The sequence below is a fragment of the Eretmochelys imbricata genome, chromosome 2 (genome assembly GCF_965152235.1).
Source record: "Eretmochelys imbricata isolate rEreImb1 chromosome 2, rEreImb1.hap1, whole genome shotgun sequence".
Lineage (NCBI taxonomy): Eukaryota > Metazoa > Chordata > Testudines > Cheloniidae > Eretmochelys > Eretmochelys imbricata.
The window spans coordinates 270,361,890-270,388,225 of NC_135573.1; the positions used below are offsets into that span (position 1 = coordinate 270,361,890).

General features: G+C 57.6%; 1 protein-coding gene across 1 annotated transcript in view; it reads left to right on the forward strand.

Moving 5' to 3' along the window:
- Window positions 1-2,670, forward strand: part of AGAP3 (ArfGAP with GTPase domain, ankyrin repeat and PH domain 3) — a 257,979-nt gene extending 255,309 nt beyond the window's left edge. The window contains exons 17-18 of the mRNA XM_077808650.1: window positions 205-460; window positions 1,350-2,670. Of these exons, the coding sequence (XP_077664776.1) occupies window positions 205-460; window positions 1,350-1,568 (475 nt within the window). The 3' untranslated portion in view covers window positions 1,569-2,670. The remainder of the gene's footprint in view (window positions 1-204; window positions 461-1,349) is intronic.
- The last annotated feature ends 23,666 nt before the right edge of the window (window positions 2,671-26,336 follow it).

A 26,336-nucleotide genomic window follows, 5' to 3' on the forward strand; every position in this document is an offset into this window, starting at 1 on the left:
CACGAGGGGTGCTGCGCAGTAAGGGGCACAAGTGCCATGGGATGGGTACGGGGCACGAGTGCCAGGAGGGATGCACTCGCATGCAGCACGAGTGCTGGAGGTGCATTCGGGGCACGAGTGCCAGGGTGGTGTGGGGCACAAGCCGCCCCTGCCATGTGGTACCCCGTGTCACTGGTGCCCCCGGTGTGGGGTCCCTCCCTGCAGGGAGGAGAAGGAGCGCTGGATCCGGGCCAAGTATGAGCAGAAGCTGTTCCTGGCTGCCCTGCCGCACTCGGACGTGCCCCTGGGGCAGCAGCTGCTGCGGGCCGTGGTGGAGGACGACGTGCGCCTGGTGGTGACGCTGCTGGCCCATGGCACCAAGGAGGAGGTGAACGAGACCTACGGGGACGGGGATGGGCGCACGGCGCTGCACCTCTCCAGCGCCATGGCCAACGTGGTCTTCACGCAGCTGCTCATATGGGTGAGGAGAAACCCTTTGCTGACCCTGGTCCCCCGACTCCTGTCCCCGTGCCCCTCGCTGAGCCCCGGTCCCCTGACTCCTGACCCCCGCCCCTCGCTGAGCCCGGTTCCCGACTCCTGTCCCCAGTCCCTCACTGAGCCTGGTTCCCAGCTCCTGACCCTCCCACCCCTCACTAATCCCCAGTCCCCTGACTCCTGACCCCCGCCCCTCGCTGAGCCCGGTTCCCGACTCCTGTCCCCCGTCCCTCACTGAGCCCGGTTCCCAGCTCCTGACCCTCCCACCCATCACTAATCCCCAGTTCCTCAGCTCCTGACCCCCGCCCCTCGCTGAGCCCCAGTCCCCTGACTCCTGACCCCCGCCCCTCGCTGAGCCCGGTTCCCAGCTCCTGACCCTCCCACCCATCACTAATCCCCAGTTCCTCAGCTCCTGACCCCTGCCCCTCGCTGAGCCCCGTCCCCTGATTCCTGACCCCCGCCCCTCGCTGAGCCTGGTTCCCAGCTCCTGTCCCCCGACCCTCACTGAGCCCGGTCCCCCGGCTCCTGTCCCCCTGCCCCTCGCTGACCCCGGTCCCCCGGCTCCTCACACCCAGCCCCTCACTGACCCTGGTCCCCCGGCTCCTCCCCCCCACCCCTCGCTGACCCCGGTTCCTAGCTCCTGTCCCCCAGCCCCTCACTGACCCCCCAGCTCCCCCTTTCTGCCTTCTCCCATTGTTGATCTCCTGCACCAGCCCCTTTCCAAGTCCCACAACTCCCACCATTTCCGGAAACCCCAGGTGGGGCCCCCCTTCCTGGCCTGTCCCCACTGGCATTGCATGGCTGTCCCGCTGGCAGCCACCCGGTGCTCCCTGGCACTGACCTGGCTGCCCCTGGTATGTTCTCTCCCTGTGCAGTATGGGGTGGACGTGAAGAGCCGGGACGCCCGTGGCCTGACGCCCCTGGCCTACGCCCGGCGAGCTGGCAGCCAGGAGTGCATCGACATCCTCCTGCAGCATGGATGCCCTAGCGACAGCTCCGTGAGCACACTGACCCCCAGCCTGCCCCCCCGCAACGCCAACAACTCCTGCTCGGCGTCCCCGGCTGAGCTGGGCCCCAGCCCCAGCGTCCTCTAGCCACCCTGCTGGGCCGGCCTCCCACTCGGAGCCCCAAGACGGTGCGGGGCTCCCGGACCCACCAGATGCTGCTGATGATGAGGGGACCCGGTCTCCCTGCCTTGCCGGGGATCTCACAGGAGCAAAACTGCACTGGGGCTGGCATGGTGCACCCTGTGGCCGACGACACCAGCTGACTAGCTCCATGTGCAAAGGTGCCCTCGCAGGAGAAGGGGCTCCCCTGCCGTGCACCCACCCCCGCATGGGGAGGCAGTTCCTGTGCACCCTCCCTGCCTCCCACCTGCTACAGAGAGACATTTCCTGTGTGCCCCCCTCCACCTGGCACAGAGAGACATTTCCTGTGTGCCCCCCTCCACCTGGTACAGAGAGACAGTCCCTGTGTGCCCCCCTCCACCTGGTACAGAGAGACAGTCCCTGTGAGCCCCCCTCCACCTGGTACAGAGAGACATTTCCTGTGTGCCCCCCTCCACCTGGCACAGAGAGACAGTCCCTGTGAGCCCCCCTCCACCTGGTACAGAGAGACAGTCCCTGTGTGCCCCCCTCCACCTGGCACAGAAACACAGTGCCTGTCTGCCCCCCTCCACCTGGTACAGAGAGACATTTCCTGTGTGCCCCCCTCCACCTGGCACAGAGAGACAGTCCCTGTGAGCCCCCCTCCACCTGGCACAGAGAGACAGTCCCTGTGTGCCCCCCTCCACCTGGCACAGAAACACAGTGCCTGTCTGCCCCCCTCCACCTGGCACAGAGAGACATTTCCTGTGTGCCCCCCTCCACCTGGCACAGAGAGACATTTCCTGTGTGCCCTCCTCCACCTGGCACAGAGAGACAGTCCCTGTGAGCCCCCCTCCACCTGGCACAGAGAGACAGTCCCTGTGAGCCCCCCTCCACCTGGCACAGAGAGACATTTCCTGTGTGCCCCCCTCCACCTGGCACAGAGAGACATTTCCTGTGTGCCCCCCTCCACCTGGCACAGAGAGACATTTCCTGTGTGCCCCCCTCCACCTGGTACAGAGAGACATTTCCTGTGAGCCCCCCTCCACCTGGCACAGAGAGACATTTCCTGTGTGCCCCCCTCCACCTGGCACAGAGAGACATTTCCTGTGTGCCCCCCTCCACCTGGTACAGAGAGATAGTCCCTGTGTGCCCCCCCCCAACACGGTACAGAGAGACCGTTCCTGTGTGCCCCCCTCCACCTGGTACGGAGAGATAGTCCCTGTGTGCCCCCCCCAACACGGTACGGAGAGACCGTTCCTGTGAGCCCCCCTCCACCTGGTACGGAGAGACCGTTCCTGTGAGCCCCCCCACCGCGGTACAGAGAGACAGTCCCTGAGCACCCCTGCACACCTCACCCTGTACAGAGAGAGAGTTCCTGCCTGCCCCCACTGCCCCCTCCACCTGGTACAGAGACAGTTCCTGTGCGCCCCCCATACAGGGAGGCAGTCCCTGTGTACCCCTGCCCCCCCCCATACAGGGAGGCAGTCCCTGTGTACCCCTGCCCCCCCATACAGGGAGGCAGTTCCGGTGCACCCCTGCCCCCCCATACAGGGAGGCAGTTCCGGTGCACCCCCTCCCCTGCCCCCCACAGGTGCCAGGCTCGGGGGGCTGTGTGCGTGCTGCACCACTGTAGGACAGAGCCCAGCTCTGTGCTGCGGCCTTGCTGCTTCCTCTGCCTGCAATTGCAAAGGGAATTGCCCACCGGGGCAGCCGCGGCCCCTCGCTTGCAAGCAGGAGAGGAGAGGGACTGACCCGCTCTGGGAACCTCCTGGCTGTGTCCATTCCCCTGGAGACTCCCTGGCCTGCCCCACGGCTCCGTGCCCTGCTCCTGCTGCCCTGCCAGGGGGCTGGCCTCTGGCTGAGCCTGGGGAGGGGAGACGGGTTCTCTGGCCCGAGCCTGCACCACGTGCTGGGCCCCCAGGCTTGGGACACGGCTTCCGGGGCGACTCCGCCGCGCATGTATAAAATGTACATTGGAAATATTTATATGGACGCGCTGTAAATACTGTTTCTTTGCCCTGTGTGTGACCTGCAGCCAAGGAGATAACAGCCAATAAAGCTCCCTCCTCCTGCCAGCCCAGCCTCTCTGTGCCAGCCCTGGACTTCCAGCCCGACCTGCAGCCCAGGGAGCCCCTGCTCCCACTGGCCCAATGGGCTCGGGGCATGGGGCATGGCCAGCAGCGGCACTGGGCCATCAAGTGCTGAGGCCTGGGCTTGTCCATCGGGCTGGGCATGGAAGGGTGCAGCCAGGAGGCCTGGCATAGGGCGTGCCAGGCGAAGGCGCTCAGGGGCCACGAGCCCCCCGCACAGGCAGGGCTGCGGGCTTTCACTGCACTTCCCTGATGGCAGGGTGCAAAGCCCAGGAGCAGGCAAACGCCCGGGCGCCGGGCTGCAGTGTGGGCGCGAGGAGCCGTGGCTGGGGCAGCAGGATGCACCCTCCAAGGGAGCCAGCGAGCCCAGGGGATCGAAACGCCCTGACCTGGGGGCGGAAGAGCCGAGCGAAAGGAATGGCCGTTACGGGCCAGAGGCCGCCCAAGCACCCGGTAGACTCTGGAAGGGCCGGGTGCTGCCTTCAGCAGCCAGTGAAGGGACCCTGGGTACTGGGGTGGGAGCTGCCCTGGGATTGGGGGAGCAAGGCACAACCAGGCAGGAGGGGAATAGGAGCTAAGCCAGGAGCAAATGGGGGAGCTGCTAGCCAGCCTTAAGCCTGTCCAAGGTCTCTAGGTGGCAGGCAGGGGGCCCACGGGGTCACTTTGGGATGTGGGGGCCGCACAGCTGGGCCTTAATTTGCTCAGGGAGGGTAGGAAATGCTGGCCTCAGAGCGACGAAGCAGGTGTGTTGGGCCGAGCTGGGAGGAACTGCTCCGTCTCCCGCTGCGCTGCTAGCCTGAATGTCACCTGTCGGCTACTGCAGCTCTCCAGCCAGTGCTGGCGATCGGAGCACGGGGACTCTCGCTGCCCAGCTGCGGGCTGAGCCAGCCATGGGCCCGGCCATTGCAGAGCTCCCTGGCACGGCAGTGCCCAGCCGGCACTGTTCCTGCCGATCTGGGGTCCCACGGCATGTCCTCTGGCTGCCCGTGTGCACCGGTGTCACCACACTGACGCCAGGGGAGGGGCTCCTGGAGCAAGAGGGGCAGCGAGACCCGTGAGTTTGGCCTTCAGACTTGCCCGTAAGCCGTGACCCAAACTGTAAACTCCCGCTGAGGCTCCACGGGGCCGGGCTGCGCCTCCCTGTTTCTGCCTGCGAGACTGGGAGCCATTGAGGGCAGCGTCGGTGCAGACCCCCTGCCCCGGGCGTGTCTGCAGCATGTACCACACCGCCGCAGCAGCAGCCTGCCCCTTCCTGGGCAGGGCCCGGTGCCCACTGTGCCCGGGTGCTAGGGAGGGCACAAGGGGCCACGTAGGGGAGACGTGGCCACCCGAGGCGCTAAGGAGACGGAACAGTGATGGGGTGAGGGAACGTATGTGGGGCTGACCCAGCAGCACAGCATGTGAGCCCCTCACAGCCATTAGCCTCCAGGCCCTCCCAGGTCAGCGCCCGAGGGCCTGGGGCCCATCCCGTCTGGGCGCTGAGGAGGTGGCTGAGCTGCCCTGGGGGTTCATGCTGCCACCAGCCCTCTGGCCACTGCCAGTGTTAGCCCAGAGCAGCTCGGTGGACCGGGGAGAGGCAGCCGCAGGGGGAGCTGGGCCCCGTCTGCCAACGGTGGGACCCTGCTACTGGCAGGAGCTGGTGGCCCACCGCTCCCGAGGAGAAGCGGGCCGTACTGGTCCCGGCAAGCCCAGTGCCCCAGGGCTCTGCAGATGCCCTGCTGAGGGATGGCTGGAGCCAGCGTGGTGCTGTGGATCCCAGGTGGTTCCCGTTCTGGGCGGCCAGGTCAGGATCCCCAAAGATCTGGGGCACGGTGCCGACGCCCGTCCAGGAGAGCCACGCATGCCCGGCCTGTCGGCTCTCAGCACGATGCCCAGCTTGGGCCCCAGGGCCTGGCTCGCGCCCCCCTGGAGCAGCCAGCGGCCTCACAGCCTCGTGCCCAGGGCTTGGGCTGAGCAGCCGCCCCACACGCCAGCAGGTCACAGGCTGCCCTGCCGCAGGGCCTGGGGGCCGCACTGGGCTGTCAGGACGAGGCAGAAAACAACTGCATCGGAGCAGGCCCCCAGCCTGGGCTGCCCTCCATGTGCCCCAGTGCTGGGGCAGAGCACAGGGCACGCCCGGGCACGCAGGGGTGCGAGCCTTCCTCAGGCCTGGGCTCCCAGCTGCAGCTGCCTGGCCCACGGACAGGCTGGGCGATGGCCAGCAGGGACAAAGGAGGGGAGGCGGCCCCCGGGGAACGGCGGGCACCCCCTGCCTCTACCGAGTACCACGCCTTGGGGGCATTGGAACGGGGCAGCGCCTACACCCAGGTCAGGACTATCCCGCCCCCCGACGGCTAGCCCTCACCCCGCCCCATCTCTCCCCCCACGCTTACCCCTGCCCCAGTTCCTCCCCTCCTGCCTCCTCCCCTCCACATCCCTCCAACTTATTCCTAGCCCTGTCCGTCCCTTCCTGTCCCACTTCTGCCCCACTCTATCCTAACCCTGCCCCTCCCTTCCTCCCCCTTCCCCTCCTGCCCCTCCCTCCCTCCCCCACTCCATCCTAGCCCTGCCCCCGGCCCCTACCTCTCCCTCCCCTACTCTTACTACAGCCCCCACCCATTCCTCGCCCCCACTCCTGTCCCTGCTCCCCTCCCCTCCACTCCTGCTGCCCCACTTCAAGCCGCCTCCTCCGCCCTTCGTGTCCCCCCACCCCAGCGTGGACCCCCACATGGCCATGCTCTGCCCCAAGCCCCAGGCTTGCTCTGCGCCTGGTTCGGCGAAGTTCTTGGCGGCTGCATTAGTGCGAATGGCAGCGGAGGGACGGCGTCTCCTCTGGGGACCCATTAATCATCCCCCTCCGACAAGCTGCCTTGATTACAAGTGGCAAGAAATTCATTAGGGCTGCGGCTCTGACAACTTTTATCTGCGCGGCTGGATCTGACTCATTAGGCAGCCAAATTAAAGCCATGATGGGCGCTGATGAAATTCCCTGCTTGTTTATCTTGTGCGATCTGATACATCTGCCCATACATCATCCCTGGCCCAGCCCCATGCCCGCCCAGCCCAGCCCTGGGCCCATACATAATCCCTGGCCCAGCCCCATGCCCGCCCGGCCCAGCCCTGGGTCCATACGTCATCCCTGGCCTGGCCCCATACCTAGCCCTACCGGCCCCAGCCATATACTCTTCTGGCCAAAGCCCCATACCACCAGCCACATACCCTCCCTTCCCATCTTACCCCAGGCCCCTCCCTGCCCCATTCTAGCCCTCGACCCCCTGCAGCCCAGCCCAGCACCCCCAGAGCCTCTATGGCCATCCAGACCAACCAGCCCTGAGACCTCCCTTCCCATCTGTCCTCAGCCCTCAGCGCCTCAGGGTGGGGCCCAGGAGAGCCCAGAGCCCATGTGGGAAGAGAGAACAAGCCATGGATGGGGCAGGCAAGCCTGGGGCATGACTGTGCCACAGGAGAGGCCTGGGGGTGCCCAGGGCCTGTGCTATGGGAGGGTGACTGTGACCCTTAGTTTGTGGGAATTTCCTGCGAGGCAGAGACCATCCCTGCCCCACAGAGCAAACAAAGACAAACATCTGAGGTGAAGGGGGTGTCCAGTGTCCTGCTGCGAGGCCTGGGGGACCTAAGAATGGGCATATTGGATATGCCGGAGAGGGGTTTGCCTGTAATGTTTTGTATGCATACTGTGATATGCCTCAGTTTCCCCTGCATGGTTAATTCGGTGGGGGAGGAGGGGGGTGAGGATGTTTGCTCTTTGCAGAGCCCCAGAGATCCAGGTGTGATAGACACCGGGCTGCCTGGGGTCTGGGCCCCGGGCCGATGGACCGTCCCCGAAAACAAGGGCCACTCCAATTGCCCAGACATTTGGCACCCATGGCCTGGCCCCTCCGCAGGAGGCCAGCCGGTTGTGACCAGTGGGAGGACAAAAGGCTGATGAGGAGGCCAGGTGACCATGTTTGCTGGGAAAAAGGACAAAGGGCTGAGGAGGGACTTGGGGGGGGGTGTTGCTAAGTGGGGGCTGCTGGAACCAGAAGCGCCTGGCCTGAGCTTAGGGAGGGATCTGGGTGTGCTGGGCTCTGGACTGACCCAGCTGGACTTTGCTGTAACTTTCTGTTCTCTGTGGTAATCACAGCCTGTCTGCACTGTGTCCAGACCCCCACTGACCCCCGGCTCTCACACGCTGGCCGAGCGTCACTGCAGTCATAGAATCATAGAATATCAGGGTTGGAAGGGACCTCAGAAGGTCATCTAGTCCAACCCCCTGCTCAAAGCAGGACCAATCCCCAGTTAAATCATCCCAGCCAGGGCTTTGTCAAGCCTGACCTTAAAAACTTCTAAGGAAGGAGATTCCACCACCTCCCTAGGTAACGCATTCCAGTGTTTCACCACCCTCCCAGTGAAAAAGTTTTTCCTAACATCCAACCTAAACCTCCCCCACTGCAACTTGAGACCATTACTCCTTGTCCTGTCCTCTTCTACCACTGAGAATAGTCTAGAACCATCCTCTTTGGAACCCCCTTTCAGGTAGTTGAAAGCAGCTATCAAATCCCCCCCTCATTCTTCTCTTCCGCAGACTAAATAATCCCAGTTCCCTCAGCCTCTCCTCATAAGTCATGTCTTCCAGTCCCCTCACCATTTTTGTTGCCCTCCGCTGGACTCTTTCCAATTTTTCCACGTCCTTCTTGTAGTATGGGGCCCAAAACTGGACACAGTACTCCAGATGAGGCCTCACCAATGTCGAATAGAGGGGAACGATCACGTCCCTCGATCTGCTTGCTATGCCCCTACTTATACATCCCAAAATGCCATTGGCCTTCTTGGCAACAAGGGCACACTGCTGACTCATATCCAGCTTCTCATCCACTGTAACCCCTAGGTCCTTTTCTGCAGAACGTCCAGTCAGGCCGTGGGGGTGCAGGACTCCCTCTGGGGCTGCAGCCTCCCGCAGGCGTCTTGCTCCAGGACTCCCTGAGGGGACTTCACGGTGTGAAGCAGGAGGCTGAAGGCTCCGAGGGGGGGTCCCAGGAGGTGGTGAAGCCGAGGGACTGACGCCAGTGAGTGTGACCCTAAGGGGATGCGGGGGCTGAAACACTGAAGGGGACCTCCCGGGGACTGCTCCAGAGCACTGGACCTGTGGCTCTGTGACACCGGGTCAGACCAATGGTCCATCTAGCCCACTGCCCTGTATGTGGCAGTGGCTGGCGCCAAATGTGTAAAAGGGACTGAACAGAACAGGACAATTATTGAGTGATCTGTCCCTGTCATCCAGTCCCAGCTTCTGGCAGTCAGAGGCTTAGGGACACCCAGCCCAGACCACGGGGGTCACATCCCTGCCCATCTTGGCTAATAGCCATTGATGGACCTGTCCTCCAGGAACTGATCTAGTTCTCCTTTGAACCAAGTTATACTTTGGCCTTCACGGCATCCCCTGCAAGGAGTTCCACAAGTTGACTGTGCATAGGGTGAAGAAACTTTTTTGTGGTTGTTTTAAATGTGCTGCCTATTAATTTCATTGGGTGACCCCTGATTCTTGTGCAGGGGTAAATAACACTTCCTTAGTCACTTTTGCCACACCATGATTTTACAGACCTCTCTCAGATCCCCCCATCGGCGTCTCTTTTCTAATATGAACAGTCCCAGTCCTATTAATCTCTCCTCATATGGAAGCCGTGCCATACCCCTAATCGCTTTTGTTGCCCTTTTCTGTACCTTTTTCCCATTCCAATATATCTTTTTTGAGATGGGTCGACCACATCCGCACGCAGTGTTCAAGGTGCGGGCGTACCATGGATTTATACAGAGGCAAGGTGATATTTTCAGTCTCATTATCTATCCCTGCCCTAATGATTCCCAACGTTCTGTTCGCTGTTTTCACTGCTGCTGCACACTGAGCAGACGTTTTTAGAGAACTACCCACGATAGGCCCAGACTAGTGTCTCATTGTCAGTGACTGTGGGCGTCTCACACTCTGATGGTGGGTGTCATGTCCCCCTCCCGTGTTGGTACACACCAGGGATAACAGCCTGCTACTGCTACCATTCCACAGAATTAGTCCTTGAGCTGGTGCTGAGAGCTGTTCCATTCACGCAGGTGCTCACTGCCATTCTGGGGGCTTCAGGGCTTTCCTCAACTAGCTCCTCGTGGTCTGGCAGGGCTGATCCTCGGGCGCTCCTGGTATGTATGCCCAGTGCTGATGGCATGGCATTCCCCAGGCAGGAGATCTGCCCCCTTGCAATGGGGACGGTCTGCCTGCTGGCCCTGTCGCACGGTGAGGTGTGCTTCTGTAGCCTCCCCAAGGCTGGCTTTGGCTGGTTGACACAGCGGTTCTCCCAAGTTAGCTTTACAGAATCATAGAATACCAGGGTTGGAAGAGACCTCAGGAGGTCATCTAGTCCAACCCCCTGCTCAAAGCAGGACCAATCCCCAACTAAATCATCCCAGCCAGGGCTTTGTCAAGCCTCACCTTAAAAATCTCTAAGGAAGGAGATTCCACCACCTCCCTAGGTAACGCATTCCAGTGCTTCACCACCCTCCAAGTGAAAAAGTTTTTCCTAATATCCAACATAAAACCTCCCCCACTGCAACTTCAGACTATTACTCCTTGTTCTGTCATCTGCTACCACTGAGAACAGTCTAGAGCCATCCTCTTTGGAACCCCCTTTCAGGTAGTTGAAAGCAGCTATCAAATCCCTACTCATTCTTCTCTTCTGCAGGCTAAATAATCCCAGTTCCCTCAGCCTCTCCTCATAAGTCATGTGCCCCAGCCCCCTAATCATTTTCATTGCCCTTTGCTGGACTCTCCAATTTATCCACATCCCTTCTGTAGTGGGGGGCCCAAAACTGGACCCCACACTACTCAGTACTCAGTACTCCAGATGTGGCTTCACCAATGTCGAATAGAGGGGAATGATCACGTCCCTCGATCTGCTGGCAATGCCCCTACTTATACATCCCAAAATGCCATTGGCCTTCTTGGCAACAAGGTGTCACGGAGTCCCTGGGCGATGCTCTGGAACTGCTCCCCATGAAGCCAGTCAGGACTCTGGGGCAGTCGCCTTTCTGTGAGCAGCCTGTCTTCAGGACACACAGCTCACACAGCTTCCACCTTCCTGGGTCTGACCTCGGAGCATTCAGCCTCCTCTGCCCCTCCGTGCGCTTCCCCCCAGCGAGTCCGCTCAGGCGGGGCTCCTGGGGAAGCCAGAGGGTCCTGCACCCCAACTCCGCAGTCAGACGTGACTCTCAGCTGGCCAGTAAAACAGAGGTTTATTAGATGACAGGAACATGGTCTAAAACAGAGCTTGCAGGTGCAGAGAATGGGACCCCTCAGCTGGGTCCATTTTGGGGGGCAGTGAGCCAGACAACCACGTCTGCACTTCACTCCATGTCCCAGCCAGCCCCAAACTGAAAACCCCCTCCAGCCCCTCCTCCTCTGGGCTTTGTTCCTTTCCTGGGCCAGGTGGTCACCTGATTCCTTTGTTCTCCAACCCTTCAGCTCTCACCTTGCAGTGGGGGAAGGGCCCAGGCCATCAGTTGCCAGGAAACAGGGTGTCAGCCATTCTCTGTGTCCAGACTCCTGCACACACCTGCCCTCTAGGGCTCTGCAATGATCATACACCCTTATCCCACCCCCTAGATACTTAAGAACTGCCTAGGGGAAACTGAGGCACCCCCACACTATTCAGAGGAAACATTAAGAACAGTCCCACTTCGTCACACAAGGGCACACTGTTGACTCATATCCAGCTTCTCGTCCACTGTCACCCCTAGGTCCTTCTCTGCAGAACTGCTGCCGAGCCATTCGGTTCCTAGTCTGTAGCGGTGCATGGGATTCTACCGTCCTAAGTGCAGGACTCTGCACTTGTCCTTGTTGAACCTCATCAGATTTCTTTTGGCCCAATCCTCCAATTTGCCTAGGTCAGTCTGGACCCTACCTTTAGCAAAGTGTTTGATACGGTCTCTGTAACGATGTTGCCTTTTGTGGGACATGACTGAGAGTATCAATTCAGGACAAATTGCTTAGAGCAGGGCAGTCACAGCCCCAGGCTGGGTGTTCTTTATTACTAAGGCACCAAACCAGCCAGAGAGGACTTCAGTTTTACCCCACTGCATTCTAAACTAGGGGGTTAACCCCCCCAGCCCCAGCTCAGCCAGCTGGGGTGGGGGCGCTGGCTCTCTCTGGAGGCAGCCAGCGTGAGAACTGCTGGGAGGTCCAGGCAGAGGGACTGGACTCTGCGGGAGAATCCATGCTGGGGAGACTCGGGGCTGGAAGGGCAGCCAGTGTCGCCCTGCCAGGAGTAACCAGGCTGGCAGATGCCAGGGTGAGGGCACAGTGCTGTGAACAGGCTGCTGGTGCCAGGGCGCTGAGCCACAGCTGCACAGCGTGGACACACCCAGGGTACAGGGCAGGGGTGACAATCCCTCACTGGGCTGGGTGAGCCCCAGAGCATCACCTGTCACGGGAGGGGCTTGAGAACATGAGCTCCAGCATGTCACTGTCGCTAAGAGGGCAATACGGCTCTTGGGCGTAGAAGCAGGGACTAGTACGTAGGAGCAGGGAGGCAGTGTTACGTGTGTCTATCCATTAGTGAAACTGGGCCTGGATACTGTGCCCCGTTCTGGGTGGGCACTTCAAACCAACATGGAACCATTGGAAAGGTGGAGTGAGGCAGCAGGGCCTCCCGCTAACCCACTACAAAAGGCTCAGGAAGGCGCTACAAGGGGACTGGAAGGCTGGAGAACCTGTCTTAAGGTGAGAGGCTAAAGAAACGCAAGCTCTTTAGTGTAGCCAAGAGAAGGGTAGGAAGTGACTTGGTCACAGGAAAGGAACCTGTGTGGGAAGGCGGTTTCGGGGTGTAGCTAGAGGAAAAGGCAGAATGTCATCCCGTGGGTGCAAGCTGAAGTTAGACAAATTCAGAGTGGAAAGAGGCACAGATCTGTAATCATGAGACTTTGGGCCAACTGCCCTAAGGCTGGAGTTGGTTCTGTGCCCTGGAATCTGTCCAGCAGAGCTGAGCCCCTCTGGCCTGCTCTCTCAGACCCGCTCTGGTGCACACAGAGGGATGCGCTGGGTGCAGGAATCGCTGGTGGGGGGCCCTCGCTTGGGCTGTGCAGGAGGTCGGATCGGACAGTCGTTGTGGTTCCTCCTGGCGCTGAACGATATGAGTCTGTGACACCATCATGTTAGCATGGCCACAGCCATGCTCGGCTGACCCAATCTCATTTGCGTAGCCATGCCCACATTCCCTGCCCCAGGGTTGCTGTTCCCCCACCGCAGCGTTTAGCCCCTGACGCAGCCTTGGGCTGCAGGTTGGACAATGCGTTTCAAAGGGCTGCTCGGCACCCCCTCGGCGAGCTGCTGTGACCGCCTCAGGCAGAAGCATGGCCCAGCTGCACCTTGCCTGTCTCCGTACAGCCGGGCGGACAGCTCCCACCAGGCCAGGTCGCACTGTGGCCGCAGGAACAGTTTGTGACACAGCAGGGAGCCGGGTGGATTGACCCGGGGATGTCGTCTCATTTTCCTGGGACTGTCTGCACTGGGGATGGGAGAGCAGGGGATGAGCCTGTCACCTGAGCCAGGAAGTGGGTGGGGCCAGGTGACACCCTGGCCCAGGAAACTGGACAGAGGCGGCAGAAGGGAGCCTGCTGGGGGGGTTTAGTTTTCAGTTTGGGGCTGGGTGGAGGAACACAGGGAACCCCAGGGCTGGGGTCTAAGCTCCCTGCTCCCCCAGAAGGACTTCACTGAGGGGTCCTGGTTGGACCCACAAGCTCTGCTTGAGACTGTGTTCCTGTGGTCCAATAAACCTCCCATTTTACTGGCAGGCTGAGAGTCATGGGGAATCCCAGGAAAAGGGGGGCAGGGCCTGGACCCCCCCCCGCCACGCTGTGGCAGTTTCTGGTTTCTGTAGCTGTAATTTCAGGCACCCTACGGGAAGTGCTATGGTGTGGGCCTGTGGCCCGGGGTTTCAGTAGCCTTGGTAGAGGCCTTCGGCTTTACTGATATAATCCAGTGGTCTACACAAGTTCTCTCTCTTGCCATCGACTGATGAACGAGAGAAAAGGACCCCGTGAACAGATCTTATTTGCATAGACACACCTACTTGACAAGATCAATATTGGTCATTCTGGGATAAAATTCACATAAAATTCCTGGGGGCAGGGGCAATGAAATGTTGTTATCCTTACTGCGTGACTAGGAGGCATCAGAACTGTATTTAATATACCCTGACTGGGGCGGGGGGTCACCATAGTGTGAACCTCACTCACTAAGCATGGCGTGAGGGAATATTGGGCTCGGTGGTGACAAGACTGTTTAAGGTGCTTAGTTAGCATTTGGTTCTTCCAGTGTTTAAGAAGCACCAATGACTAGTCCTGGGGTCTTCAGGGTGACCGTGGGCCTCCTGTCACCACCCTGGCTGTCCGGGGCTGGGGTTTCTGGTGTGTGGATATAGTTGCTGTGAGAAAGCAGCAATCACCAAGAACCCCTCAGCTCGTGGCACCCTGGTTAATGGGGGCCTAGTGGCGAGAGATGCGGCCACACCAGCACCCTCTGCGCAGCGAGCGGGGGAAACAGCTGGGCGAGGTGTGTGGTGCTGTGGAATTGGACCGGGGACACGGCATGGCGAGAGGCGGAGGCTGTGCGAGGTGGCAGCAGCACTGGCCCCCCTACCTGGCCCTCACAGGGCTGCGGCTGACCCCGCCTGACTGTGCCCTGGCTCCGGGACCTCACTGACCTCAGACAGCAGAGTGGGATGCAGGGGAGGGATGTGTTAAATGGGGGAGTGGTGCCTAGTGGCGTCCAGCAGGAGCTGCTTAGTTCCCCAGATTTCGGGGGGTGGGGGGGCTCAAGCTGGTTTTGTTTTGTAATTTGAAGATGACACCCACCCCCATACTGACCCTGGCCCTTGTTGCTGCCGATCCTGCTTGGCAGAAGGGTGACATTCCCTTCCTTGGGCAGGAGCCTGCGCTCCCAGCCCACTCTGTTTGTCAAGGGTCGCAGAGCTGCACCTGGAGCCGTCTTTACTCGCCCCCAAAGCTGCAGGCTTTGTCCCATCAATTCTTCAGCCAAATGCAGTGGAGAGTGATGAAGGGAAAGCCAAAGCCACTGCCCTTGGCCACCGGCGTGCTGTCATTTCAGGCTGTATTGCTGGCCCCCTCTGGAGCAGCCAGGGATCCTGTTCCCACAAAGGGGGGCATGGCAGGCAGATGCTGGATTGGAGCAAGGTCAGACCCCAGGAAAGGTTTCCTCCTTTTGCCCAGAGCCAGAGCCAGCGATGATGGCGATCCAGGTGCCTTGGCACATTGTGGCCCAGATTTGCAGGGTCTGTGCTGTGTCCTGGCCTTTAGAGGGTCTCCTTGGGGTACCCTTTAGTGTATCATACCTCCGCAAAGGGTCACGCTGTTCCACAAGGATGGGATACACAGCCTCACCGCCTCAGAGCCTTAGCTGCCAGGTTCCAGCATTTCGGTCTCTCTGTGCGCTCTGCTCAGACTCCAGCCATAGTAGGTGGCTGCTCAGACTCTTTGCCACTTCAGGACTGCTAACCCTCCTTCCATTCTTCTTGGGTTGTAGGAAGGGGGTAATCAGCAGCTACAAAAGTTAGAGTATTTTCAGATGAGCAGGTCTGGCTAACTTGCATCCAAGAGTTTTAAAAGAGCTGGCAGATGGAGACTCCACCACATCCCTTCTAATCATTCGTTACCCTCACTGTGTAAAACGTTCGCCTTGCTTCCTACCAGAATCTGCCTAGCTTCAACTTCCAACCAATGACTCATGTTAGACCTTTGTCTGCTACACTGAAGAGCCTGTTATTCAATAGGTTCTCCTCATGTAGGTACTGATCCAGCCACCCGTAACCTTCTCTTTGTTAAGCTAAGTAGACAGAGCTCCTTGAGTCTAAGGCACGTATTCCAATCCTTTAACCGTTCTTGTGGCTGTCTGTCACAGAGTCCCTGGGTGATGCTCTGGAACTGCTCCCCATGAAGCCAGTCAGGACTCTGGGGCAGTCTCCTTTCTGTGAGCAGCCTGTCTGCAGGACACACAGCTCACCCGTCTCCCACCTTCCTGGGTCTGACTTCGGAGCATTCAGCATCCTCTGCCCCTCCGTGCACTTCCCACAGCGAGTCTGCCCAGGCGGGGTCCTGGGGAAGCCAGAGGGTCCTGCACCCCAACTCCGCTGTCAGACGGGACTCTCAGCTGGCCAGTAAAACAGAGGTTTATTAGATGACAGGAACATGGTCTAACACAGAGCTTGCAGGTGCAGAGAACAGGACCCCCTCAGCTGGGTCCATTTTGGGGGGCAGTGAGCCAGACAACCACGTCTGCACTTCACTCCATGTCCCAGCCAGCCCCAAACTGAAACTCCCTCCAGCCCCTCCTCCTCTGGGCTTTGTTCCTTTCCTGGGCCAGGAGGGCACCTGATTCCTTTGTTCTCCAACCCTTTAGCTCTCACCTTGCAGTGGGGGAAGGGCCCAGGCCATCAGTTGCCAGGAAACAGGGTGTCGGCCCTTCTCTGTGTCCAGACTCCTGCACACACCTGCCCTCTAGGGCTCTGCAATGATCACACACCCTTACGCCACCCCCTAGAGACTTAAAAACTGCCTAGGGGAAACTGAGGCACCCCCCACTATTCAGAGGAAACATTAAGAACAGTCCCACTTCATAACACTTTCCTCTGAACCATCTTCAATTTATCAATAGCCCTCTTGAATTGTGGGCCCCAGAGCTGGGCACAGGATTCCACCAGCCGTCGCACCAGTGCCAAGTACACAGGTAAAAGAACCCTTCTGCTCCTGCTTCCCACGCCCCTGTTTAAACATCCCAGGGTCGCACAAGCCCTCTGGGCTGAAGCATTGCACGGGATGCTCATGTTCTTCTGATTATCCACCCCCTGCTCCCACCAAAGCTTTTTCAGAGCCGCTGCCTCCCAGGATATATCCCCCTCCCCGCCCTGTAAGGGTGGCCCACGTGCTTCGTTCCTAGCTGTAGACATTTACATTTAACTGCATTCAAAAGCATTTTGCTTGCTTGTGCCCAGTTTACCAAGCTGTGAGACTGGCGGGCCAGGTGCCAGCTCATGCCAACAGCCTCATGTCTCCACTGGCAAACACACAGTTGAAACCTTTCTGGCTCACCTGTGCATAGTACTGTGGCAGCAGGGGCTGGACTTGTAAGAATGGGTTTAGTGTTCAGACTATGGAACGCTTGTAAACGGCTGCCTGCATTAATCTCACATAATAGCCATGCCCCTTGTTATAATGCCACATTTGCGGGTTTGCACAGTGAGCCTCTGTGACTGTGTCACTCACGAGACAGGAAAACCCATTAACTGGTGTGACGTGCTAATCTCCAACAGATGGTGTCTGTCCTGCCTGGCAAAGGAGGCCCAGTGACACCAGACGGCCTAGAGAGGAACATTCAAGAGCACAAAAGACTTGGTTGTTTACTCTACCCTGCACTGCCCTGAAGATAAATCTTGCAAGTGAATTCCTTCCACCAGATGAGTTTGCAGCTCAGAGAAGAAAGGGGAAGGGAATAACAAAGAGGAACTGGATCTCATTGCTGCTTGGACTCTGGGGGCAAAGTATCTAGGCATAAGCAAGGGATCCCCAGCAGTGTAGTCTGGCCTAGCCCTAAATCATAGAATCATAGAATATCAAGGTTGGAAGAGACCGCAGGAGGTCATCTAGTCCAACCCCCTGCTCAAAGCAGGACCAAACCCAACTAAATCATCCCAGCCAGGGCTTTGTCAAACCTCACCTTAAAAACCTCTAAGGATGGAGAGTCCACCACCTCCCTAGGTAACCCATTCCAGTGTTTCACCACCCTCCTAGGGAAATAGTGTTTCCTAATCTCCAACCTAGACCTCCCCCACTGCATCTTGAGACCATTCTTCTTGTTCTGCTTTAAAGGACACACAGAGCTTGTTTATGAGCAGAGTTTGGGTCACGGAGTCCCCGGGCGATGCTCTGGAACTACTCCATATGAAGCCAGTCAGGACTCTGGGGGAGCCAGCTCTGGGAGCAGCCTGTCTTCAGGGCAAGAAACTCACACAGCTTCCACCTTCCTGGGTCTGACTTCAGAGCATTCAGCAACCCCGTCCACACCGTGCGCTTCCCACAGCGAGTCCGCCCAGGCGGGGTCCTGGGGAAGCCAGAGGGTCCTGCCCCCCCAACTCCGCAGTCAGACATGACTCTCAGCCAGTGTAAAACGGAAGGTTTATTTGCGACAGGAACACAGCGTAGAACAGAGCTTGCTATTACAGACTTCAGTGATGTTCAGCCAAGTCCATCTTGTGAATCTTGGGCCAGACGCCCTGGATTCCCCCTCTTCCAGGCCCCCCACACAGACTGCCAGCCTCCATCCACCTGACTTTCCCCCCCACCCCCCATATCCCTTCTCCTTGTCTTGTTTCCCGGGCCAAAGGTGTCACCTGGTCCCACCCCCCTCCTGGGTCTCGGGTTACACAGGTGCAAACAGCTGGGCAGCCTCACCTGCCCTGAGGGCCTCAGCAAACGCACACACCCAATTCCCACCACAGACGTGTTGGTGCAGCACACTAGGAAACTGAGGTACACACAGTATGAGGGCTTGGCTACATCTGTGAGTTACAGCACAATAAAGGAGCCCCGGGCACACTAGCTCACGACCCGTCCACACTGGCAAGCAGGGCCGGCTCCAGGCACCAGCGAACCAAGCAGGTGCCCGGGGTGGCCAATGTAAAGGGGCGGCAGGACGGTGGGCTCTGGGGCGGCAATCCGCCCGCAGTGGCGGCAGGAATTCGGCGTCTGCTCCGTCACAGTGTGTTTCATGCTCGGCGGCAATTCGGCGGCGGGGACGCGACTCTCCTACAGTCGCCGGCGGCAAGTCAGCGGCCGCTCCATCGCTCCGCCTCTGTGTTCGGCAGCGAGGTGTTTTGTTCTTTGGTTTTTTGCCACTTGGGGCGGCAAGAACACTGGAGCCGGCCCTGCTGGCAAGGCACGTAGAGCGCTCTGACTCCGCGGCTACAGCCCTGCTGGTCTCCACCTCGGCGAGGGGAATAATGTTTGCTGCGCCCCCGCTGGAGTGCCGTGGTGCCAGTGTGGCCGAGGTGTTGCATTACTGCGCTCTGATCAGCCTCCGGAAACGGCCCATAATCCCCTGAAGTCAAGCGGCCACTCTTGTCATTGTTTGGAGTCGCGATAGGAATGCAGATATGCCCTTTGAAAGCTCCGTTTCTGACAGCCGGCTGCTTATCTGCTCTGAGACAAAGCAACCATTAGTGTGGAATGCTGTGCATGAGAGAGGGACGCGGCGTGGGGGGGTCTGCTGCTGTCTGAACTTACAAGACAGCACACTGCCATGCTCTCAGCCCCACAAAAACCCACTCTCTCTCCCCCACATACACACAACACACTACCTGTCACACTCCACCGTCCTGCACATTTGAAAAGCACGTTGCAGTCACTGGCATGCTGGGATAGCTGCCCATAATGCACCGCTCCCAGTGCCACTGCAAGTGTCGCCAATGTGGCCACGCCAGTGCGTTTGTGGCTGTCAGTGTGGACAGACTGCAGCGCTTTCCCGACTGCGCTCGCCGAAGGCTGGTTTAACTCAAAGCACTCTACATCTGCAAGTGTAGCCTTGCCCAAATATAGGACAGTAAGCCTCACATGCAGCATAACAAGATGAATAACCCCCACTTCATACAGCTTGTATTACCATTGGAAACTTAAGACTGTAACTGTGATGGAGGGGGAATTTTCTGTAATATTTTATGTGAATATTGTGCGTTCCTCAGTTTCCCCATGTGCTGCATTGTTAGTGAGGTGGCAGGAAAGAGTTGTTTACTCACTGCAGAGATCCAGTGCTCCAGGTATGACTGACACCCACTGTCTGGGCCTGGACCACTCCAATTGTCTGGACATTTGGTACCTAGGGTGGCTGGCCCACCCTGCCGCAGGAAGCCAGCCGGGTTTGCCCAGGAACTAGAACAAAGGACTGAGGTGGGGCCAAGTGGGGGGGGTTGTTAAGAGTGGGCTACTGGACTCCAGAGACTCTCTTCGACTGGGACAGAAGAGGAGTCAGAGGGCTCTGGGCTGCCCAAGATGGGCCAGGCTGTAACAGTCTGTTTTCTGCGCTAACCAAGGACTGTCCATGCTGTGTTCAGGAAGCTGTTCAGGAAGAACAGGCAGGGCAGAAAAGGTGGGGGAGTTGCACTGTATGTAAGGGAGCAGTATGACTGCTCAGAGCTCCGGTATGAAACTGCAGAAAAACCTGAGAGTCTCTGGATTAAGTTTAGAAGTGTGAGCAACAAGGATGATGTCGTGTTGGTAGTCTGCTATAGACCACCGGACCCTGGGGATGAGGTGGACGACGCTTTCTTCCGGCAACTCGCAGAAGTTACTAGATCTCAGGCCCTGGTTCTCATGGGAGACTTCAATCACCCTGATATCTGCTGGGAGAGCAATACAGCGGTGCACAGACAATCCAGGAAGTTTTTGGAAAACGTAGGGGACAATTTCCTGGTGCAAGTGCTGGAGGAACCAACTAGGGGCAGATCTCTTCTTGACCTGCTGCTCACAAACCGGGAAGAATTAGTAGGGGAAGCAAAAGTGGATGGGACCCTGGGAGGCAGTGACCATGAGATGGTCGAGTTCAGGATCCTGATACAGGGAAGAAAGGAGAGCAGCAGAATATGGACCCGGGACTTCAGAAAAGCAGACTTTGACAACCTCAGGGAACTGATGGGCAGGATCCCCTGGGAGATTAACATGAGGGGAAAAGGAGTCCAGGAGAGCTGGCTGTATTTTAAAGAATCCTTCTTGAGGTTACAGGGACAAACCATCCCGATGTGTAGAAAGAATAGTAAATATGGCAGGTGACCAGCTTGGCTTAACAGTGAAATCCTTGCTCATTTTAAACACAAAAAAGAAGCTTACAAGAAGTGGAAGATTGGACAGATGAGCAGGGAAGAGTATAAAAATATTGCTCAGGCATGCAGGAGTGAAATCAGGAAGGCCAAATCACACCTGGAGTTGCAGCGAGCAAGAGATGTTAAGAGTAACAAGAAAGGTTTCTTCAGGTATGTTAGCAACAAGAAGAAAGTCAAGGAAAGTGTGGGCCCCTTACTGAAGGAGGGAGGCAACCTAGTGACAGAGGATGTGGAAAAAGCTAATGTACTCAATGCTGCTTTTGCCTCTGTCTTCATGAACAAGGTCAGCTCCCAGACTACTGCACTGGGCAGCACAGCATGGGGAGGAGGTGACCAGCCCTCTGTGAAGAAAGAAGTGGTTCGGGACTATTTAGAAAAGCTGGACGAGCACAAGTCCATGGAGCCGGATGCGCTGCATCCGAGAGTGCTAAAGGAATTGGCGGATGTGATTGCAGAGCCATTGGCCATTATCTTTGAAAACTCATGGTGATCAGGGGAGGTCCCGGACGACTGGAAAAAGGCTAATGTAGTGCCCATCTTTAAAAAAGGGAAGAAGGAGGATCCTGGGAACTACAGGCCAGTCAGCCTCACCTCAGTCCCTGGAAAAATCATGGAGCAGATCCTCAAAGAATCAATGCTGAAGCACTTAGAGGAGAGGAAAGTGATCAGGAACAGTCAGCATGGGTTCACCAAGGGCAAGTCATGCCTGACTAATCTAATCGCCTTCTATGACAAGATAACTGGCTCGGTGGATGAAGGGAAAGCAGTGGACGTGTTGTTCCTTGACTTTAGCAAAGCTTTTGACACGGTCTCCCCCAGTATTCTTGCCGGCAAGTTAAAGGAGTATGGGCTGGATGAATGGACACTAAGGTGGGCAGAAAGTTGGCTAGATCATCGGGCTCAATGGGTAGTGATCAATGGCTCCACGTCTAGTTGGCAGCCAGTATCAAGTGGAGTGCCCCAAGGGTCGGTCCTGGTGCCGGTTTTGTTCAATATCTTCATAAATGATCTGGAGGATGGTGTGGATTGCACCCTCAGCAAGTTTGCAGATGACACTAAACTGGGAGGAGAGGGAGATACGCTGGAGGGCAGGGATAGGATACAGAGGGCCCTAGACAAATTGGAGGATTGGGCCAAAAGAAATCTGATGAGGTTCAACAAGGACAAGTGCAGAGTCCTGCACTTAGGATGGAAGAATCCCATGCACCGCTACAGACTAGGGACCGAATGGCTCGGCAGCAGTTCTGCAGAAAAGGACCTAGGGGTTACAGTGGACGAGAAGCTGGATATGTGTCAACAGTGTGCCCTTGTTGCCAAGAAGGCTAACGGCATTTTGGGATGTATAAATAGGGGCATTGCCAACAGATCGAGGGACGTGATCATCCCCCTCTATTCGACATTGGTGAAGCCTCATCTGGAATACTGTGTCCAGTTTTGGGCCCCACACTACAAGAAGGATGTGGAAAAATTGGAAAGAGTCCAGCGGAGGGCAACAAAAATGATTAGGGGACTGGAACACATGACTTATGAGGAGAGGCTGAGGGAACTGGGGATGTTTAGTCTGCGGAAGAGAAGAATGAGGGGGGATTTGATAGCTGCTTTCAACTACCTGAAAGGGGGTTCCAAAGAGGATGGTTCTAGACTGTTCTCAGTGGTAGCAGATGACAGAACAAGGAGTAATAGTCTCAAGTTGCAGTGGGGGAGATTTATTTTGGATATTAGGAAAAACTTTTTCACTCGGAGGGTGGTGAAACACTGGAATGGGTTACCTAGGGAGGTGGTGGAATCTCCTTCCTTAGAAGTTTTTAAGGTCAGGCTTGACAAAGCCCTGGCTGGGATGATTTAGTTGGGGATCGGTCTTGCTTTGAGCAGGGGGTTGGACTAGATGACCTCCTGTGGTCCCTTCCAACCCTGATATTCTATGATTCTATGTTCTAGCCATCGAATAAACCTGACCACTTTTCCAGTGCTGGCCAAGCATCATGGCAGATGCTAAAGGTTGGGGGGGGTGCATGGCTCCCTTTGGGGGGTACACGTCTCCCTCAGGTGCCCCTCTCAGGTAGACTCACTAAAGGGAGCTCACGGCGTGAAGCAGAGGTGCTGAAGGCTCCAAGGTGTGGGTCCAGGAGGCAGTGAAGCCAAGTGGCTTGCCCTAGTGAAAGAGTGTGACCCTAAGGGTGGGGGCTAGTTCCCTGAAGGGGGCCTCCCAGAGACTGCTCCAAAGCAGCAGGTCTGTGGATCTGTGACAGTAATTCATGTGTGTGTGTGTTCACCTGCTTTCACTTGAAAGAACGCGAATTTTCTTTTCCAATTTAATAAAGCCGTAGAGCATTCTCTTGGGTGTGAGAGCTAAAGTGCCGCTGACCTGGGGCACATGACTGATCTGCTGGAACTGGAAGTAACCTGAATCTCGCTGTGATGCTTGGTGGACGGGACCTGCTATCCCAAAGGCAGGCTCCCCTGCGTGGTGAGACAGAGCGGAGTGCCCAAGGGGACTGCCTGTGACTCCAGGTTAAGGCTGTGATAGGTCCAGTGGAGTTTACACTTGACAGCTGGTGAAATCTAAGTACAGCGCTCACAGCCAGTTTGGGGTTTGTGCCCTGGTTCCCAGCCGCCTGCCCTGAGGTTGGGCTTCACCCTCTGGAGCCACTGCAGGGCAAGCTTGACACAAGCGCTCCGGATTGTCTGGCTCAGTGACCTGTGCTCTTCATTATTTACCCCCTCCCTCACCCAAGCCTCATGTCATCTTCAAACTTTGTCAGTGATGCTTTAATGTTTTCTTCCAGGTCATTGATAAAAATGTTAACGAGTGTAAAGCACGGACCTCCCCCCGCATAGAACCCCACACCTGCTCAGTGACAACAGTCTCAGACCGATCACTGAGCCATTTAATGTATGGTTCTAGTTTGTTAATCAAAATTTCGCACAGTACCTTGTCAAATGACTTACAGAAGTATAAATTTATTACATCATCACTGTTACTGTTATCAACCAAATTTGTAAGCTCATCAAAAAAAAGCTATCAATTTAGTTTGACAGGGTCTATTTTCCATAAACCCATGTTGATTGATGTTAATTACATTACCTTCCTTTAATCCTTTATTAAGCAAGTCCCTTATCAGTCACTCCATTATCTTGCCAAGGCTCAATGTCAGATTGACAGACCTATAATTACCTGGGTCATCCCGTTTAGCCTTTTAAAATATTGGCTCTGGAACTTCCCCAGTGTTCCAAGGCTTATTGAAAATCAACATTAATGGGTCAGCCAATGCCTCAGACTGCTCTTTTAAAACTCTTGGATAGAAGTCATCCAGACCTGCTCATCTAAAAATGTCTAAGTTTAGTAGCTGGTGTTTAACAGCCTCCTGAGCTGCTAGTGGAATGGAGTGAGTGGCATCAATATCATATGTCATAACTACACCACTGTTTTTTCGCCCCAAATAAAGAACAGAAATATTTATTGAACACTTTTTCCTTTGTTGCAATATTATTGCCAAAGCCACCGGTTCCGCCTCATACTGAACCAATACCATGGTGAGGATTCTTTTTGTTCCTAATGCACTTCAAAAACTCCTCACTGTCCTTCTCGCTGCTGGCCATCGATTTCACCTTGTGGTCTTTTGCTTTCCTTATCTATGTGCGGCTGTGCCTAGTTTTTGATTGCTAGTCATTAGTATCAATGCCCCCTTTCAGCCATTTATGTTATTTATTTTTTTTTTTTACAGCTGCCTTCACTCCCCCTCTGAATCATGTCAGTTTTTAAACCCGTACGGCTGCCTTTCTTGGCCATCAGGTAATGTGTGTTATTAATGACTTTGGGCTGAGCCCTCCTGCATGCCCATCCTGGAGCTCCGTGCAAATGTGTCCTTTGGCCTCCCTGCTGTAGGCCTCAGTCACCCTCCCTCCGTGGCTGGGTGCCCACATGTACGTTTGAAAGGAACGCTGCTTAGTGTGCCTCAGGCGTGTTTGCTCCACACTGTGAGTGGACCTTTCAGCTGGCACCATCAGGCCTCGCCAGCACACCCCTGGACTGCTGGTCTGCCACCTGCCCTGGTGGCTGGGCAATGCTGGGGAGAGGCCTGCGGGCCTGGCAGACGAGGCCATCAGTGCTACACTGAGTGAGGCCCCCCTGAGACACCCGATAGGGTAGCCAGGGATCACGGGGGGGGGCCCGCCCTGCCCATTGGCCCTGGCAGAGCCCAGGACTGGCCCCCAGCCTCCAGACACACAGGGCTCTGAGGGTGGAGGAGCTGAGGCTGGATCTGGGTGAGGCGCAGGGGCCCCTGTGGCCTCTTTCCAGGTCAGCCCTTGCGGTGGGGCTGGGGGCAGCGGGAGGTGTGCAGGAGGAGGGCGGCATCCTGCCAGGGGCCTGAGCCCAGGCGCCCGGGCAGGGCAGGCAGGGAAGAGAGGCAGCCTGTAGAACGGGCCAGGCCAATAACCACGCCCCAATCTGTGTGTGTGTGCGGGGGGGAATGGCTCCCCCATGCAGTCCGTTCTCCAGCCTGGTGCTAGGGGGCGCTGTGCTGCAGTGCCAGAGCCAGGGGTTGACAGTGGTTTTCCCTGGGCGGGGATCAGTGCTGACCCCACTGCCACACTGGGGTCTGGAGCCAGTGCCGCACTGGGCCTGGCCCTGAGCAGTAGCTGCCAGCCCCTCTGGGATGCACAGTGCTGCAGTGGGAGGCCGGGGGTCCCAGGCCGTGAGCGTGAGAGCCTGGAGCCTTGGGAAGGGGGCATCAGTCAACGCCAAGCTGCAGGCATCTGGTTGTGCCCGATCCAGAGGCTGGAGCTAGTGGGGCAGGGGAAGCTCAGGGATGGGGGCGGCAGGATAGGGATGAAGAGGCTGGAGCAGCAGAGGTGTTGAGAGCTGGTGGGACTGGGCCAGGAGATCAGCTTGTGGGAGAGCCCGGGGGAGGCCAGCCAGGTCCTGGAGGAGTGGGCCCATGTGTGTCTGTGCAGTGGGCAGCAGGGGGTGCAGGCATGCGGTAGCTGTGATGCACTGGGGGAAGCGTGAATGTGGGTGCGTGGGTGCTGCCAGGGGCAGGGGGAGGTGGGTGCAGGCATGCACCAGGCCGTGATGCATCAGAGGAGAAGTGAACATGGATACGTGGGTGCTGCCAGGGGCAGGGGGAGGTGGGTGCAGGCATGCACCAGGCCGTGATGCATCAGAGGAGAAGTGAACATGGATACGTGGGTGCTGCCAGGGGCAGGGGGAGGTGGGTGCAGGCATGCACCAGGCCGTGATGCATCAGAGGAGAAGTGAACATGGATACGTGGGTGCTGCCAGGGGCAGGGGGAGGTGGGTGCAGGCATGCACCAGGCCGTGATGCATCAGAGGAGAAGTGAACATGGATACGTGGGTGCTGCCAGGGGCAGGGGGAGGTGGGTGCAGGCATGCACCAGGCCGTGATGCATCAGAGGAGAAGTGAACATGGATACGTGGGTGCTGCCAGGGGCAGGGGGAGGTGGGTGCAGGCATGCACCAGGCCGTGATGCATCAGAGGAGACGTGAACATGGGTACGTGGGTGCTGCCAGGGGCAGGGGGAGGTGGGTGCAAGCATGCACCAGGCCGTGATGCATCAGAGGAGAAGTGAACATGGATACGTGGGTGCTGCTGCCAACTCGGATTCGCCCCCACATCTTAGGGGCCTTGGGTCTCGGCTCAGCTTCCTTGCTCTGGGTCAGTGGTTGCTAGGGGTCAGCGTCCTACTGGTGGTTTTCCAATGGCTTCTCACCTTTTCCACTGATGTGGGTCAGCCTCAACCAGTCCTTTTTAGTGACCCATTCA